Source organism: Macrobrachium rosenbergii, chromosome 17, assembly GCF_040412425.1.
Source record: "Macrobrachium rosenbergii isolate ZJJX-2024 chromosome 17, ASM4041242v1, whole genome shotgun sequence".
Taxonomy (NCBI): Eukaryota; Metazoa; Arthropoda; class Malacostraca; order Decapoda; family Palaemonidae; genus Macrobrachium; species Macrobrachium rosenbergii.
The window spans coordinates 15,657,670-15,674,092 of record NC_089757.1 but is presented as its reverse complement, the minus strand read 5'-3'; the positions used below and the strand labels follow the sequence as shown (position 1 = coordinate 15,674,092).

The 16,423-nt window shown below is 35.5% G+C and overlaps 2 protein-coding genes across 10 annotated transcripts in view; one reads left to right on the top strand and one right to left on the bottom strand.

Annotated features, from left to right (window-relative positions):
• Kdm5 (Lysine demethylase 5) overlaps positions 1-7,983 on the bottom strand; it is a 31,916-nt gene extending 23,933 nt beyond the window's left edge. Inside the window, 4 exon segments of the mRNA XM_067119631.1 lie at positions 1,281-1,454; positions 1,955-2,115; positions 2,801-3,017; positions 7,622-7,983. Of these exon segments, the coding sequence (XP_066975732.1) occupies positions 1,281-1,454; positions 1,955-2,115; positions 2,801-3,017; positions 7,622-7,771 (702 nt within the window). The 5' untranslated portion in view covers positions 7,772-7,983.
• LOC136847757 (coiled-coil domain-containing protein 77-like) overlaps positions 1-16,423 on the top strand; it is a 119,788-nt gene that overhangs the window by 30,536 nt on the left and 72,829 nt on the right. For 2 of the 9 annotated variants that reach the window (XM_067119635.1, XM_067119637.1), the window contains exons 1-3: positions 8,595-8,723; positions 13,169-13,241; positions 13,500-13,621. In XM_067119635.1, the coding sequence (XP_066975736.1) occupies positions 8,707-8,723; positions 13,169-13,241; positions 13,500-13,621 (212 nt within the window). In that variant the 5' untranslated portion in view covers positions 8,595-8,706. Of the gene's footprint in view, positions 1-8,062; positions 8,204-8,593; positions 8,724-8,764; positions 8,889-9,395; positions 9,641-13,168; positions 13,242-13,499; positions 13,622-16,423 lie in introns of those variants that run through there. The other 7 variants (XM_067119640.1, XM_067119639.1, XM_067119633.1 and 4 more) reach the window with 7 other exon arrangements.

The window sequence follows — 16,423 nt, the reverse complement described above, 5'->3', positions numbered from 1 at the left end:
AATGTATAAATATGTTCCACGCAGAAATCCACAAACAGGTGGAGCCACAAATCCGGAACTGCAAATAGGCAGGGGTCCACTGTATTATCAAGTCTACCGCTAGGCTTAAACCCCTTAGCATAAAAAAGATAATCAAGTAGAGTAATAAGAAGTTTTGGAATAAATACAATCATTTGAAGTAAATAAGAAAGAAATATCCTCCTCAGCAAAGTAAAAATCTCCTAATTGAAGACATGCCCATCAACTATTTCATGTACAAGGAAACTCCTAATGAACATTGAAATTCCTGGTAGCACTAATACTGGTAATCTGGAATTTGAGAACAAGTTTAGGGACCCCAGGCTCCCAACCCTTTCAATTTAAGTTACCTGCTACTAGTACAGTGCGTCTGCCTTCATTCTCAAAGATGGTAAAAATTACCCTTTAGATTAAGCCTTGAACCACACAGAATCTCAAGCAGACTAATCATAAGCTAAATGACAATGGTTCCAGAGCCTACCAAACAAAATTAACTCATAGGAAATAGCCCAAGGACTTTGTCAGAAACAGAGTTTGTGACCAAAGATTACAAAGGATTTTTATGTTATCATGAAGAGGAATCTGGGATATGAGCAAGAATGTTACTGTATATATTTTCAAAAAGTACCCCAAAACACAACTGAACCTTTATCTAATGAAAGGTAGCAACAATACTAACTTAAGTGGATTTTGTTACTATGAGAAGTTAATGAAATTACCCTCCTACTATAAGAACTACTAAAGCTAAAATCTTTGAAATAAAAAATGTTCAAAGAAGGCACACTTCTAATTCTAAAACCAGGATCATTCCTGAATCCCTTGCATCAAGAAAGAGTTGAGCCATTTAGCTAGAATTAAATCTGAAATACAGGATAGCAACAACAATCTGTCTATTCTACTTTCATATACAGTAAACACAAGCTGCAAGCAAGTCAAAGAAACTAGTCATGAGTAAATTCAATAATGCACTCATAAACAAGCATTAGAGTTCTCAATCGCGATTATGGAATATTTTAAAGATATTTCTAAAGGATACTGAGCAGAGCATGAACTAAAATAAGCAGCAGCACTATTCATTCCATCTAAATTCCTTACAGAAAAAATTACATTAGAAAAAGAAAAGCTAGGAAAATTAACATATCAGGTCCAGTTCTGATAGGTCCAACTTGCAACTAATATCCCAATACATTCCAAACAGAGATGCTACAAAAGAAAAAACCAAGTCATATCTGCTCCATGCACAAAATCACCAGGAGACTAACCTCATCATCAGACCCAAAACCAACCTGGGTGTCGGCTTTGATATCCCCGGCATCTGGGTGACGGCGGGATCGCCTTCCATTCTTCTCACTCTCAGGAATCTTGCCAGCCATGCGGCTTGGGATCTTATGAGGTTTGTAGTCCTTGTCACTGATTTCTGTCTTCACCTCACATTTCTAAATAAGAAGATGTGAAATCTTCAAGTTCATCAATGGTAAAACAATATTTGATGAACGTTTGCACATTCTAAATTTTTGGCATATAAAAATCTTTCACAGACCCTATCATCACTGAGTACTTTTTTTTTAATTCTAAAAACACATCTAAAAGTCCTAGAATTTACAAGGTGGAAATGCATTCTATTCTAAGTTACTGGACAGAAACTGGCATTAAAGTTACGTGAGTCAACCATTTTTACTCAGCCTGGTTACCCCACATAAGCAAGAACAACTACAGTAATCAGATTTACCAAACGTGTTTGAATTAATTTTAAGCTGTACCCTAACAGCTTCCTGTTAATGATAATTTTTCATGATAAATATTATGGCAAAAAATAAACATTCCACAAACCAAACATTTCTGAAACAGCAAATAAGTTTAATGCATTATGAATGTAGTAAGTCCATTAAGTGCAGTATGTGAAAGTTAAGCAACATCTATCTTCATTAACACTTACCAAAGATGGAATTTCTTTTCCTTTGTTGAATATATCAAAGGGCAAAAGTATTCTTTCATAATGAGATTTTAGGAGGGTTCCTAAGTTTTTGTTGCTGGGGAAACCAATCTGTGATGCTATCTTATTCCACTTGCGTTCCTTTGTGACCTGGTCAATTCCACCTGCAGATAATGGAACTGAATTATATAACTACTTCACACTAGAAAAAATATGAAAATAAACCAACAGAAGTTCTATAATTTCTCACCGAACATCATGCAGTTATCATTCTGTTAAGAGATATATCTGCAAAATGTATCTTCTGAAAAAGGACGACTATTCCATCAGAGAATTTGAATACTATTCTATTAGAGAAGTTGAAAGTATATTTCATGCTTCTCAAGTTTTAATTCCTTGAAGTTCCATTTCTCGGTTAACACAGTTTAAAAAAAAACAAACGGATTAGAATTAGCTTGTATTACAAATACCAGTCACAAGCTAAAGCCCAAAAAGATGCAATGATAGGGAGCAGTTTCAGAAAAATAACCTCCCAGGAATTTGGCTTTCATCATAAAAGTTTGTAGCCTTCCAAAGTAGGACCCAAACTCTTTTTCTCTTCTCTGTGTACAAGCTATATTCCCAAAGGTAGGGTGTAATGGGTGTTCACTAAAACATACAGAAACAATATCTACCTTTTTTATTTATTTACACCCTTGAGAAAAATAAACTAATAAAATCTAGGATAAGCTGAGATAGGCATAAAAACCACAAGCAAGAAAAATACTGTAGGTAGCCAAAAACCAAACTCCATGATATATAATGAATAAATGCAGCATTAAAAAAAGGGACTAAGCTGTTAATACTCACCTTCTCGCCAAACATGTCTGTGCAAGGAGTAAAGGTCAAGAGCTTTCCTCTCAACCACTGGGATCTTCAGAGATGACCCTTGCAATTCCCAAAACTTAGCAATCTGGTCCAAAAAATTGAGCTTGATGCGTGTATGCGCTTCAAGTTCATTCAGTCTCTGTATACGTGGAGTAAACTTGAAATTGTCAACATCAACAGCAAAAGGTGGCTGCCAATCCTGAAATATTAAGGAAATTATGTTTGGCTTCCCAAATACCTTTACAGAACTACACTAATTTGTTTAATTCTGATAAACAGAACTTTTGTAATATAGAAGTTACATTAGATTTACACTTTCTACCATGAGAATAAAATGGTCTAAATATATCCTGTAATTAATCTTATATACTGCCACAACTATCAAAACTACAGTACTGTAAAATAAAGATTAATATTGGCCTATGCAATATGGCTATGAGAGTAGTATATATATGACTTCTATTTTAGCAGTTTATATGTACATTTCACCAGTAATTTTGAAATTCCCAACTTCTTTTAATATCTATTGTTTGAAGATGAACCTTTTCCACCAGTATCAATTCTCTATACTGTACTGTACAAAAATTAGTCACCAAAAATTTGATATAGGTTTTATAAAACTCAAAATGGACGTTCAAATAATGAGCAAACATTAATAGTAGTAAGTACTATAGAACATTTCTGTTACTTTTGGTACACACTAAAGCAAGAACTGAGAGAGCAGTAAGAAAGGGTAACTGACACATGGATGAAAGAGAGAGCTAGCGATACTACTGGAAAAGAATACAGAAACATGGGTACTGTACTGACAAGGAAAATGTAGAATCTGAAAAGGTGTGACCATAGTGTTACAATTCATAGCCAGAGTATAAAGGGCTAATTGCATCGTGAATACGGAACTTGGAGAGGTGCAGTGTCTGGAGGCTAGATACAAAGGACACGATCTCAAAGTGATATGATTTGGCCTTGCCATGAGAAGGGATGTTGGTCTGGAGAACAGTAGACAAAAATAGCGAAACAATGGCCTGTAGGAAGACCCAGAAATCATGGATATGGGCATAAATGAAGACCTAAACCTAGTAAGTATTCAGGCAGAGTGGGGAAAGAACTCATTATATGCCTAACTTCACAAAGAGAAAAGCTAACTTAGCATCATTTGTGGCAAGGAAATCATGAAAAAAAAAAAAAAAAACCTGGGTCAAACCTCCTAATATTTAAGTTTACAATTTCTACATGCTTTGTGTTCCTGAAATGTAGAATCACTCTTTTTTAATAAATGTTACTATGGGTAGTTTTTACTTCCTTCCTTACACATGCATCCATTAGATGATAATTACTTGTCAAGTCCACAAGATATGGTGAATGAATCAAGACATTCATCTGAAAGCATTGCATAATCATCACAAGGATACAGTACCAAAAAAGACTTATTACAATAATATATATATATTAGCCACCATGGCAGTACAGTGGAAGGATTCTTGGCTACCAGTCGAGAGGGCTGGGGTTCAAATCCCACCGCTCACTGATGGCTTGGGTTGCACCACTGCAAAGATCCTGCAGCCCATCAACCTAATGGTTCGAAAAAACCTGAGAGGTTCAATAGGAGAATAGGCACCAGCCCTTGGGCTGGGTAGTTAAAGAGTGGGCCTAGTGACACACCGGCCACGTGTCATAGGCATTGGGACCTGGCCCCCCACTGGCTGTCAGCCTAAGAAACAGGAGATCAGCACCTGTACTGTGAGCCTACAGTGGCCCAGGAGGACTTTAACATTAACTAAAATATATTATATACAGTATACTGTGTATGTATGTATGTATGTATGTATGTATGTATGTATATATATATATATATATATATATATATATATATATATATATATATATATATATATATATATATATATATATATATATATATATATATACACACACACATATCTGTCAGCACCAAATCTTGTACAGTATTTTCTAAACTTTTCATTTTCATAATGCAGATGCACATTAAACGGGCAATCTTACTTTTGCATCTAGCCCAAGACTGACAAAATTATTGAAAGTGAGAAAAGTGGAAGAATGGGATCCACAACTCAATGAGCAGATGAGATTCCTCTAAACAGGAATCAGGAAAAATATAAAATGAAAAGGGCATTATAACACAAACCGGGCGTGGTTGGGAAACCCTTCAGCAGTAAGTTCCTCAATTTAAGACTAAAATAGTACTCATGAGAGTCTAGTCCAACTTGCAGTGAAAAGAGAGAGAGAGAGTTGGTGCAGAAAAGATTTAAGAGCATGGGTGTTACACTTTTCATAACTGGTTTATTCATGTAAGCCTAATGAAAGAAGCATAACTTACGTTAAAAGAAAAAAAATTCAAACATGGATGTTTGAGGGTAACTTATCATGACCAAACAGTATTTTACATTTTTCAACAGGATATATTTCAAAAGTAAGAAAATATACTTTCAAGAACATGGTTCACTGAGTTGCCTGTGCCCTGAAAAATTTGAAGTAGCCTGGTTCTCAGAAACTTTTCTAACCACCCTTGCTAACTTCTGGTGGGTTGTTTTTAATGGGTTAGTTTCAACACTAAATTACCTTATACTCATTGCAACAAAAAGTGAAAAAGAGACCTCTTGTGAAACATGATGCATATGGAGAGAGTAGTCGTGACTTCTCTGCTAATACTTTCTTCATCTGCCTAGAAAGCTGATTTTTGACTAGCAATGTTGTGCTTCCCTTGTCAATTCCATGCAACTATATATACTACCATAACTTCACCACAAAAAAATAAAAAGATTAAACTTTCTTCAAGATTGACAAGATGCAAACTGCTCTGAAATGGCTTGATTAAAAATCAAATCCATTAGCATTACAGACCATCAGGTTATTTGCCACCTGGCCTGTAATCCAAAGTCTACATTCTACAAACTGAGGTAACCTTCATTCCAGTCAGCGGCTAGAGGATGATTGGGACACTTAAGTTCCTCAAGTTTACAGTATGTCCAAAAAAGGATGAAGGCCAAAATGGAATTCAGTGAAACCTCTAGCAATGTAATCAGTAAATTAGTGGCTTGCATGTAATCTGCTAACAAATTACTCAAAATCTATATATGCTTGGTCTGGAAAACCACCACTTTCAACACTACTCCTATTTGGTTGAAAAACTTCTTGTGCCAATCAGTACTAAAATGAAGCTTCCACCAAGTAGCATTGGCCTAAGCAAAACTAATTCCAAAACCTCAATGCAAAATGCCTGGCCTAATCGAGTTTTACAGTGCTTTCTCCCAAGCACCTATGAATTATAGGATAAAACTGGGAGGTGGGCCTTCCCTTCTAAAATTGTGGGTTCCTCCAAAAATATTTAACTGCTGGCTCCTTTAACAAGGGCATGCCACATGGGTAGGAACAATGATTTGTTTTAACCAAAATCAATACAGGATGACATTCAACCCTGGTTAAAACTGAAAACATTAAAGGTTTTCTAAGCTGATAGGCTCAGCCCTGAACTATTCTTGATCATAGGATGAAGGGTACCCAAGTACAATAGTACACTTGTCTAACTATTAACAAACTGCAAAGTACTAGGAGGAAAAACTGAACTAGATAATAAAGCCTACTGATGCTGAACTACTGTACTGTACAAGCTAGAGTGACTGATTTGGAATACACTCATGACCTTTTAGGCTACCCTAAGCTTGTGTAAGGACCCAAGACGACAACCATAATCTGAAATACAATGCTCCCCTTTTATCAAGTCACGTAATATATGAGAGAAGTTATGGGATATTAGCCTACTAATCATTACAGAAATAGGCTAGGCTACATTTAGGCCTTGTACACTAGTTATGATCAGCCTTTAGTTGGCTTCCAAATCATGAGGCTGGACTGGTTTTAACTACTGTATATGCTTCAATAGGTGCAAATTGAACGGAAAACTTAAAAAAAAGTCACATGTCTTATATAAGCGTTGGAACTGACATAGGCTAACCTTTAAAATTATACATGCCACAAGTTGGGCTCAATCTCTTTATTTCGGTGCACGGACAAACGTCACTGCCAAAACCTCTCCAAAATCACCAAAAATTTTCTTAGAGAAAAATTTACTTGCATTATATTAATGATTTAACATGGCATTAAACATCTTAAAAACCTTGTATTGCCCAAAACTTGGCTCCACAACAAATGAATAAGATTAAGTGCTTAAAGCCAAGACCAATATCACCAGAACCTGTGCAAATCCTTCCTACACATTTTTCAAGATATCTCGGTTTAAGGAGCGAATAACTGCTCCAGTCGCGATACTAATTGGCAGTTACTAGGCTAGGCAACGATAATGAATAATTAGCTTGACTTATATTGTCTAAAACCAATAAAAATAACGATAATAACCACAGGATAAGGATGAAGTCGCCATGTCGCTCACTTAAGCGTGCACGTAATCGGCGACTACGCTGCACAAGCAAATAAACTTATTTGCGTTATTACTAATCAATGCATGACGATAAGGAGTGGGAAAATATAGCAAACCATGCATATATGACTAAAGAAAATTAATAATATCCAGAAAGCAAGGCACTCTTCACCAAACTCCTGAAAACGACATAAATAAAGCTGGGTAGCTCAAGTCATAACGACCAAAAGCTGGCCACGACTTCTGCAGAGCCTATACGCAGTATCAATTAAAAAACAACACTGACATACGGATACTGTTAAAAGCATCGAAATATATTAATTTAAGGACAAAAGGAGACACCAAATATGTTGACAAACGACAAAATAACAATGCATGACACTAATTACCGGTGGAGGAATAATTTTACAGATGCCCGACTGTTCGGCGATGGGCCGTATCTTGTTAATATAACCGAGGGCGTCCTGAAACTCTTCCCAGGTCGGCTTAAATACAGGAGCCTCCGGAGGAAATATAAACTGAAATTCGGGAGAAGTCATCGCGATGTTTTCACCAACAATGGTATACCACGTTACCGATGCCCGAGGGAGTCATATCCCAGAGGAGATTTTTTTCTTTAAAAGGCGAAGCGTGAAGTCGCGACAGTGTCGAGCGCTACCCGTCTACTTCGACCGTGTTTACTACTGATGATGATGATGTCCTGCTGCTGGGGGAAGAGAAGTGACTCCCTCGCGCATTAATACTCGGCCGCATCACACACTTTCATTTTTTCTATCTTCCTCTTTCTCTTTCTTTTTTCTGTCTCATTTCTTGCAATATCTCGCGAAAAATGTAAGTTCCCGCGAGTATATTGTAAGATTATCCATTTACATTAACGTGTTTACGATCTGGAAATGTTTATGCAGGTGGAAAACTGCGTTATATCTCTGCTCACGAAATCACTTCTGTCGTTGCGACAAAAAGCATAAAAAGTAGGTCCCTAAGATTTATTTTATCTTTTACGGAAATTGATCCGGCTTTTTATTTCTTGTTCAGATAATCACTCTAGATATATTATGTCACGCATTCCACTTTGGCTGCGTTGCCTGAGTAGTTATATGAGTGTTAGGTACGAAACATTATCATGCACAAGTATTATCGTAAAATTTAAGACTTTCACATGTTTTCATGATGAAATCTCTCAACGTTTACGTATTTCAAATCAATATCAATGAAGTTCCATCGTTTATCATGGATTAGGCCTACTTTTGCTAGACTCGTAACATGTCCTTGAAACAATTACTTATTTAATAGAAAGCATACTTAGTCAACCTACACTGCTTTTATTCATTTATCTCGACCTCAAAGCAGCAACTGATGAATTGCCGATGTTAGGAAATAAAAAATGTCGTTATCCTCACCCACATGTATTTTGGCATTTGCTTGCTAAACAGGTGCTTACGTCTCTTGATGTGTCGCCGCGGCAGATTTAAAAATGGCCGCGACAGAAAGGTAAACAAACATTTGTTGTAGAAACGGTTCTATCATTTGTAAAGTTCGTTGTAGAAATTTAACCGAGTGATTTAGTCCGTTTGAAGAGGGCCAGATCCTGTGATTTTAGTTGTAAGAAATAAAAGCAACTGTGTTATCAGGATGGTTGGGATTCGACTATGCTAGGTAGGCGAGTTGCTAAGGCTTAACTAAGTCAGTATATTAAGACTACGTCATCTTAAAATTTTATTGACATGGATGTTCTTCGAGACGTATCCAGATATTGGGTAGATGCAGAGTAGGGAGACAGAGTAGGCGTTGTTAATTTCCTCTCCATCGTAAACTTCCAAAGCATAGCCTAATACAGTAGCTACTCTGAGTGCTCTAGGCTAGCATAAGCGGTGACCGCCCTATAGTCCGAAAGTCAGCAGGCCCGATAGTCCGAAAGTCAGAAGGCCCGATAGTCCGAAAGTCGGACGGACTGTAATCAGCCCCCACCCTCCATAGCTAATACGGCAAAATTGTAACCAGTAAACACCCAAAAAATACCAACATAACGTACCTAGGGGTGTTTACTGGTTACAATTTTGCCGTATTAGCCATGGAGGCGGGGGTGGGTGGCGCTTGCCTCGGAATGCCGGCTTAGACCTACTACTATCGGACCTTCTGACTATCGGGCCTTCGGACTAACGGACTGTAATCGCATAAGCCACCCGAGAAGGAACGTACCTGGTTAGCCTAATTCCCGTCAAATTGACGATCGAAATTTTTATTCCATGAAAAGTAACTTTATCTAAATGCCCAGTTAAACCTACTACACAAGGGGTACCCTATGCCAGACCATGTGCTCAATGTTAAGTGTTACTTGGGTGGGGTCCAGTGGGGGCAAAGCTTCCCCTCCCAGGCCAGGGTACAGTGCCATAAGTCAGGTTACGAAGGTAAGATTTTTATATATATATATATATATATATATATATATATATATATATATATATATATATATATATATATATATATATATATATATATACACACAGTATATTATATATTTATAAGGCATACGCAGGTGTGGCAGTACGATGTTGGTTGCACCAGATTCGACACAGATGGGAGTGAACAAGGCCCAAAACATCCGTCCTAGGTCAGTGGTCATCTGCTTACCACCAGTGTCATACTACTACACCTGCATATGCCTTATATATAACTCCTGTCACACATCATTTGTCCATATTTTACCAGTGAACAAGTAGCGTCCAAAATGTATGGTTGCAACATATACATAGTGTTTTTATGGGCCTTTTATCTTGATATTATAATGTTGGATTATTGAGAAAGACATTCCTATACATACCCACATATATATTGTATATATATATATATATATATATATATATATATAATATAATATATATATATATATAAAACACTATTTAAATGTTGCAACACTATTTAAATAGTGTTTTTATGGGCCTTCTTATATTCTATATTACACTGTGGTATTACAGGAAAAGACATTCATATATATATATATATATATATATATATATATATATATATATATATATATATATATTATATATATATATATATATATGCACACACATATATATCTTCTTCTTCTTTTGACCTTATTAGTCCCACGGTACGGTAAAGCAGGGTCGGCCACTTGAGTCAACTTTCTCCATCTAATTATATTCCTAGCATCTTCTTCCCCCCGTCCCACCTCACCCACATCCCTCCTCACCACACCCATCCATCTGATCCGTTGAAGCCCCGCACTCCTCCTCCCCATCACTGGCATGTTCTTAGCTCTCTTGATTGGTTCCACCTCCTCTCATCTTATTACATGGCCATAGTATCTCAGATGAGCTTTCCCAGCCTTCTCCTTTACATTACATATACCACACGTTCTTTTTATATCTTGACTTTCTCTCCTTTCCTGTAGTGATATTCCAGCAATCCATCTCACCATCCTCATCTCGGTTCTTTCCAACAGTCCCTTCTCTTTCCTCTTAAGTGCCCAGGTTTCTGCCCCATATAATAGTATGGGCCTGATAGCTGTCTTATAAATCTTCAATTTGAGCTTTAATGGCATTCTCTTGTCTAAAACAACTCCAGTTACTTCTCTCCATTTTCACCATGCTTCTTTCATTCTCTGTCTCACTGCTTTCTCAGTACCTCCCTCTTCTGTTATTATTGATCTCAAATAGTTTATATATATATATATATATATATATATATATATATATATCAAATATATATTTATATATATACAGTATTTATAAATATATATATATATATATATATATATATATATATATATATAATATATATATATATATATATATATATATATATATATATATATATATATATATATATATATATATATATATATATATATATATATATATATATATACACACACACACACACACACACACACACAGGCAGTCCCTGGTTTACGACAGGTCTGGCTTACGAAGTTCGAGATTACAACGCTTTTCAAATATATTCATCAGAAATTATTTCCCGGTTTACAACGCATGTTCTGGGGTTACGACACATCGTACGCCGATCCGACGGAAGAAATATGGCTCCAAAAGGCAGAATAATCAAAATTTAGAGTTTTTTTTTATGAAAAACTCAATAAAAATGCAGTTTACATCGTTTTCAATACACCCAAAGCAATAAAAGTAAGGTTTTCCTTGGATTTTTGACGATTTTCAAAAATTTTTGGTTTACTGAAGATTTTCAGTTTACTGACGTGGTGTAAAAATGGAACCCCGATGGTAAACTGGGGACTGCCTATATATATATATATATATATATATATATATATATATATATATATATATATATATATATATATATATATACATATACACACACACATATATATACACACACACACAGTATTAAAAGTTTACAATATAACTAAATGTCTACTTTTAATGATGTATAAGTTATCTGCAAAATCATATTTTCATGTTTTCTCTTGATAGTATTGGACTTCTAGCAGACAAATGAATAAACAAATGGAAAAGAGCATTAAAAAGGAATATAGCAAAATATACTACATGCAATAAGAGAGTCCTTTCAGTACAGTTGTAGGTATGAAATACTCATACACAAATGAGTATACGGTATAGATTTAAGTAACCCTGTACCTTCCAAGTACACATCATGTAAATGAGTCACCATCATGCCAAAAGGAATGTAGATACTCAACGTATAAATACTCATCTAAGACTAGATTCATCAATTTAATAAAGTTTCATAAGAAAATAAATCTTGCATTTCCAAAATAAACCATGATGAAAAATTACCAAGACTGAACACATGTTTAATGGGGAACACACAAGGTACAAGTATTTGAGGACTTTTCAAGTAAGTTTTGTCCTTGGCTTCAAAATTACCCATGAGTAAAGAAATAACCTTAAATATCCTTACCTAACCAAACACAGGGACTCACTTCAAGAGCCCAGCATGTAAACATACAAGGGCTTTGTCTGAAGACCACCAGTGCCTAATGAGCCCCTATGCTAGGTCAGGGAAGTCTCTGTGTACCCTTGAACATGGGTGAGACCTTTATTCCCATACATAGTATTGCAGTATAACTAATTTATGCTTCATTCCCTGTAAAATGCTATGGCGTAAGTGATGAATCCCCTGAAACATGATTTTACCAATGCAAAGAAAACAGTGTAGGCATACAGCAGGCTTTTTCTTCTTAGGATATGTAAAATGCATTGTGAGTTTTTCACCAAAAAACCGTACACACAAGTCAAATTAAGCGTAACCCATAGTTCCTCAGACTGTCATACAGACTATCAAAATTTGGCTTCATCAGGCTGACCTTAGCCTAGCTTATGTTTATGAATTACAACTGTAAATCAGTGGTCGCTTTCAAATACAGTGCTGTACTTACTGTCAGTGACAAAAGTGCATTTCTACCCTTGCTTCTCCCATTCAGGCAATTAAATTATGTATCAAAACTAGATGTAACTTTGTCCTAATATGTTAGTCAACTGCCACAACACATTCATGTTTGGTACTGTGCATTCCTTTTAGAAGGAAGCTGTGTAAATTCAGATGTCATGTTGGACCTTATTTTTTTTTTATCCTTAGGTTATCAGGTTAAGCTTAATGACTCCCTTCCATAAACATATGAAGAATCCATAAGCCATACCCAACATATTTTCTTGCAGAAAAATTATATTTTTTTGCCTTAAAATATTTTAAAATACCTGCTGCAATGGAACACTGAAAAGTGGACTTTTGTCATAAGTTAATTGCTAGACTATTTTCTTTAGTCTGTCATCACAACAATAATGGTTAGCAACTTCAAAATGCAACTGTTCAAAGAAAACAGAGTTACTCTATGACTACTGTATTATACATGAGTGAAAACTTAATTCATATATATTCAGTTACTGTACTGTAATATGTATTTTAATTTTCAGACTTGCCAGTTCCCTTAGAAGGTTACAGAAACCAAGACCCAATAATGTACACTACAGATGCACTGGAGACCATGTAAGTCATTATCTATATGGTTTTCATCAAACATATTATAACTTTTAGTTAGTTTCAAAGGGCTTTTTCATTGTTTGAAGAAAATTATAGTGCCAGTATTAAGAACACCACACTACGAGCCTTAATCTTAATCAAACCAATAAACTTCTTCAAAGATAGCTTCTCGGTTCTCTTAAGCTTAAGCTGGTTGCACTACAGTTTAGTATAGTGCTGTTTTGAACCATTATGTGTCCATACATTTTTTGTTATCATTTCTAGGAACTCAATGTCGATGAAGAGCTGGCTAAGCTGCAGCCCTCTGAACGGCTTTTGGATTACTACAGAGCCAAGATATCAAAGTTTGATAAGGACAACCAGGGTATGCGGGACTTGATTGAAAAGTGAGGCTTTGGCTGATTTGTAATGTTGTAGATTTGAATGGTGATGGTGTGATGGGGCCAGCCTGATAATGTCTTGAATGCTGTTACGAAATGTAGTGTATATAATATTTTCAGCCACAGAAGCTTGCTGTTTGGAGTAGCAAGCAGTAGTCTGATAGCTTGAATTGCAGTGAAGTATTAGCTTAATGTTCGGTTATATAGTAATTATAGAAAATTTTTGCATGTACAGTAATCATAGAAAATTTTTGGATTTTTCCAAAATATACTATAATATTCACATGTGCTAAACCTATTTCTGGTCAAATGCCTTATTTTAGTATTTTGGATAATGGAACGATTCCATTTGCCATACCAATAGGTAAAAATATTGCTGTAATATATCTTTTAGCAACTGAAATGCAGTGTAAACCTGTAGCTGCTTTGTGTATAAAATCAGCAGACAAGCACACATACTCGTATGCAGTGCATATGGTACTTTTTTCATATTTTGTAATTCCTACCTGTTGTATTCATTACTGAATTTTAAAGCTTAGAAGACTCTCCTCAAAACTTAGAATGAAATATTGCCACATAACAAGAAAGGTAAGAAAGAATGAGACATGCTCACACAATTGCTACTCTGGTTCTGAGGTGTCCTCTGGCACTATACATATTACTGAGCCTTGGGTCTTTGTTTCTCTGTGGATTTTGTTACTTATTTTTTCATGTTAAGATACCAGTGTATTTACATTTATAATTATATCCAAAAGCCTAAGTGTCCATCATATAAGAGTACAAAAAAAATCTTGATACTTAAATCATGAAACCAAAATCATAGAAATGCTAATGCCTCAGCTAGCCATTGAAAATTGTTTTAACCCACATGTTATCACGAGCACAATTGCGACAGCTTCCAATAACTGCAATGAAGAAGATTGAGCTGGGAACACTACCAGATAGATGACATTGTGACTACTGTTTCTCCTATAAGAAAAAACATACAGTATCCCCAAAAATTTAACTTATAGGATTGGTGTGTGTGAGTTAGAAATGTGCAAATATAAAACCCAGCATAGTGCTTTAAGGCAAAATGGATTTTGGAAGAGAAGAGATAAATAAAATATTATGAATCATAGGTTTATTTTGCTAAGGACTTTTCAGAAAGCCAAGCACTGTAGCCTTATTAACTTAAGTATATGAGGGCAAAAATTAGGCAGCTTTTTTCTTGCAGTGGAGATTGTAAATTTTTGCATATATGGCTCATCAAAAGAACAAACTATGATATGCATTTCCAAAGTACAGTGAGCTATAGATTCATTTCAGAAGATTAATTATGGACATGCCATATTTTACCGTGTTGAAGACATTCTGGGCCTGGAGATGCACCTCACTTTTGACTAGAAAATTTTTGGAGAAAAAACTTTAACATTAAAACAAGCTCTGGTGACTTTCACCTCCCTTACCAAGATGTTTTACAGATGGTTTAGGGACTTGTAGATCCCTTTAACCAAATACAGTCATACAGTTTACATTTTTCTTGTACTGTATGTAATGTAGCTTGCATACAATAAGTTTACACCCAAAGTTTACACAACCTACAGATAGGTACCCACAATATGATTGCAGCTGCACTACAATATCCCTGTTTCATGAGTCAGTGTTTGGCCCTGCTGTGGTTTTCATCCTCACTGGAGTGTCTGTATAATAACTAAACACATAATAATGTGAGGCTAAGAATAAAAGCTCTGTATTTTGAGTTGGCCACTTTGCCCTGGCTTTGTTTTGGTTATTGCGCTACGAGTATTTGCTTATGTTAATGCGTTGAAGTGCCTTGACTCTGGCTGATGCAGCATATCGATTATTGTAGTTTTTCATTTCATTTACAGTATTTTAAAAATACTTTGGTTTTCCAAGTTCATTGATTTTGATATTTTGTAATCTGTACTGAAATTGACATATCAACGAACTGAAGAGCTTGAACAGATCACATCACAAAGTTATGCAAATGGTATAGTATACTGTTGGCTGTTGCTCATCGGAAATTTCCTTGGCCACCTCCGTCTCCGTGTGTACATAGGGATGGGGCTATAGCTGGTGCAGTATTTTTTAGTTTTGATAGTATTAGATGCAGGCTTAGGTGATTTTTTGTATTCTCAGACAGAGGAATAATATGTAAAATACTAGAAATACTCTATAACATTTTATTACAGTAACTACAATCCAATTTTCAAAATGAAAATGTTTTGCACCTCATTACCATGCAAACATGACACCAAAAACTGAACAATTTAAAAAAAAATAAAAAAGTGCCAGATACTGCTTGTAAATGATAAGGAAAACATTTCACTCTGTTTATGCCAAAACAAATCGTTTCATTTTTACACATCTAAAAGATGCCAGTGTTTCATGGATTCCTCTTCTGAGTAGCCTATCTGAAACCCTTTTTACCCGGCTACAAACATTTCCTTTTTTATGATACTTTTGTTTACTGTATTTACTATTTTTAAATATAATTTACATACTTCATTCAGGGGTCATACACAGTCATTCTGGTTACTGTTTAGAGAAAGATAACTTTCCTCTGAGGTTGGGATAGGCCTTTAAAAAACTTAACCTTCGGCTTGTTGGATGCCAGTAAATTTCTGAGATCTGTTTTAGGAAAAAATAGCATCTTCAACACTGCAAAATATGGTAAATCATGCTTTGTTGGCGATTATACATTCTACAACTGATGATTGTTCGCCTCACATTCTGTAAGTCTTTTTTTTGTTGAAGAGCAAAATACTTTCTTAACTACCTTCTTTGTACTCTGCTTGCCAAGAA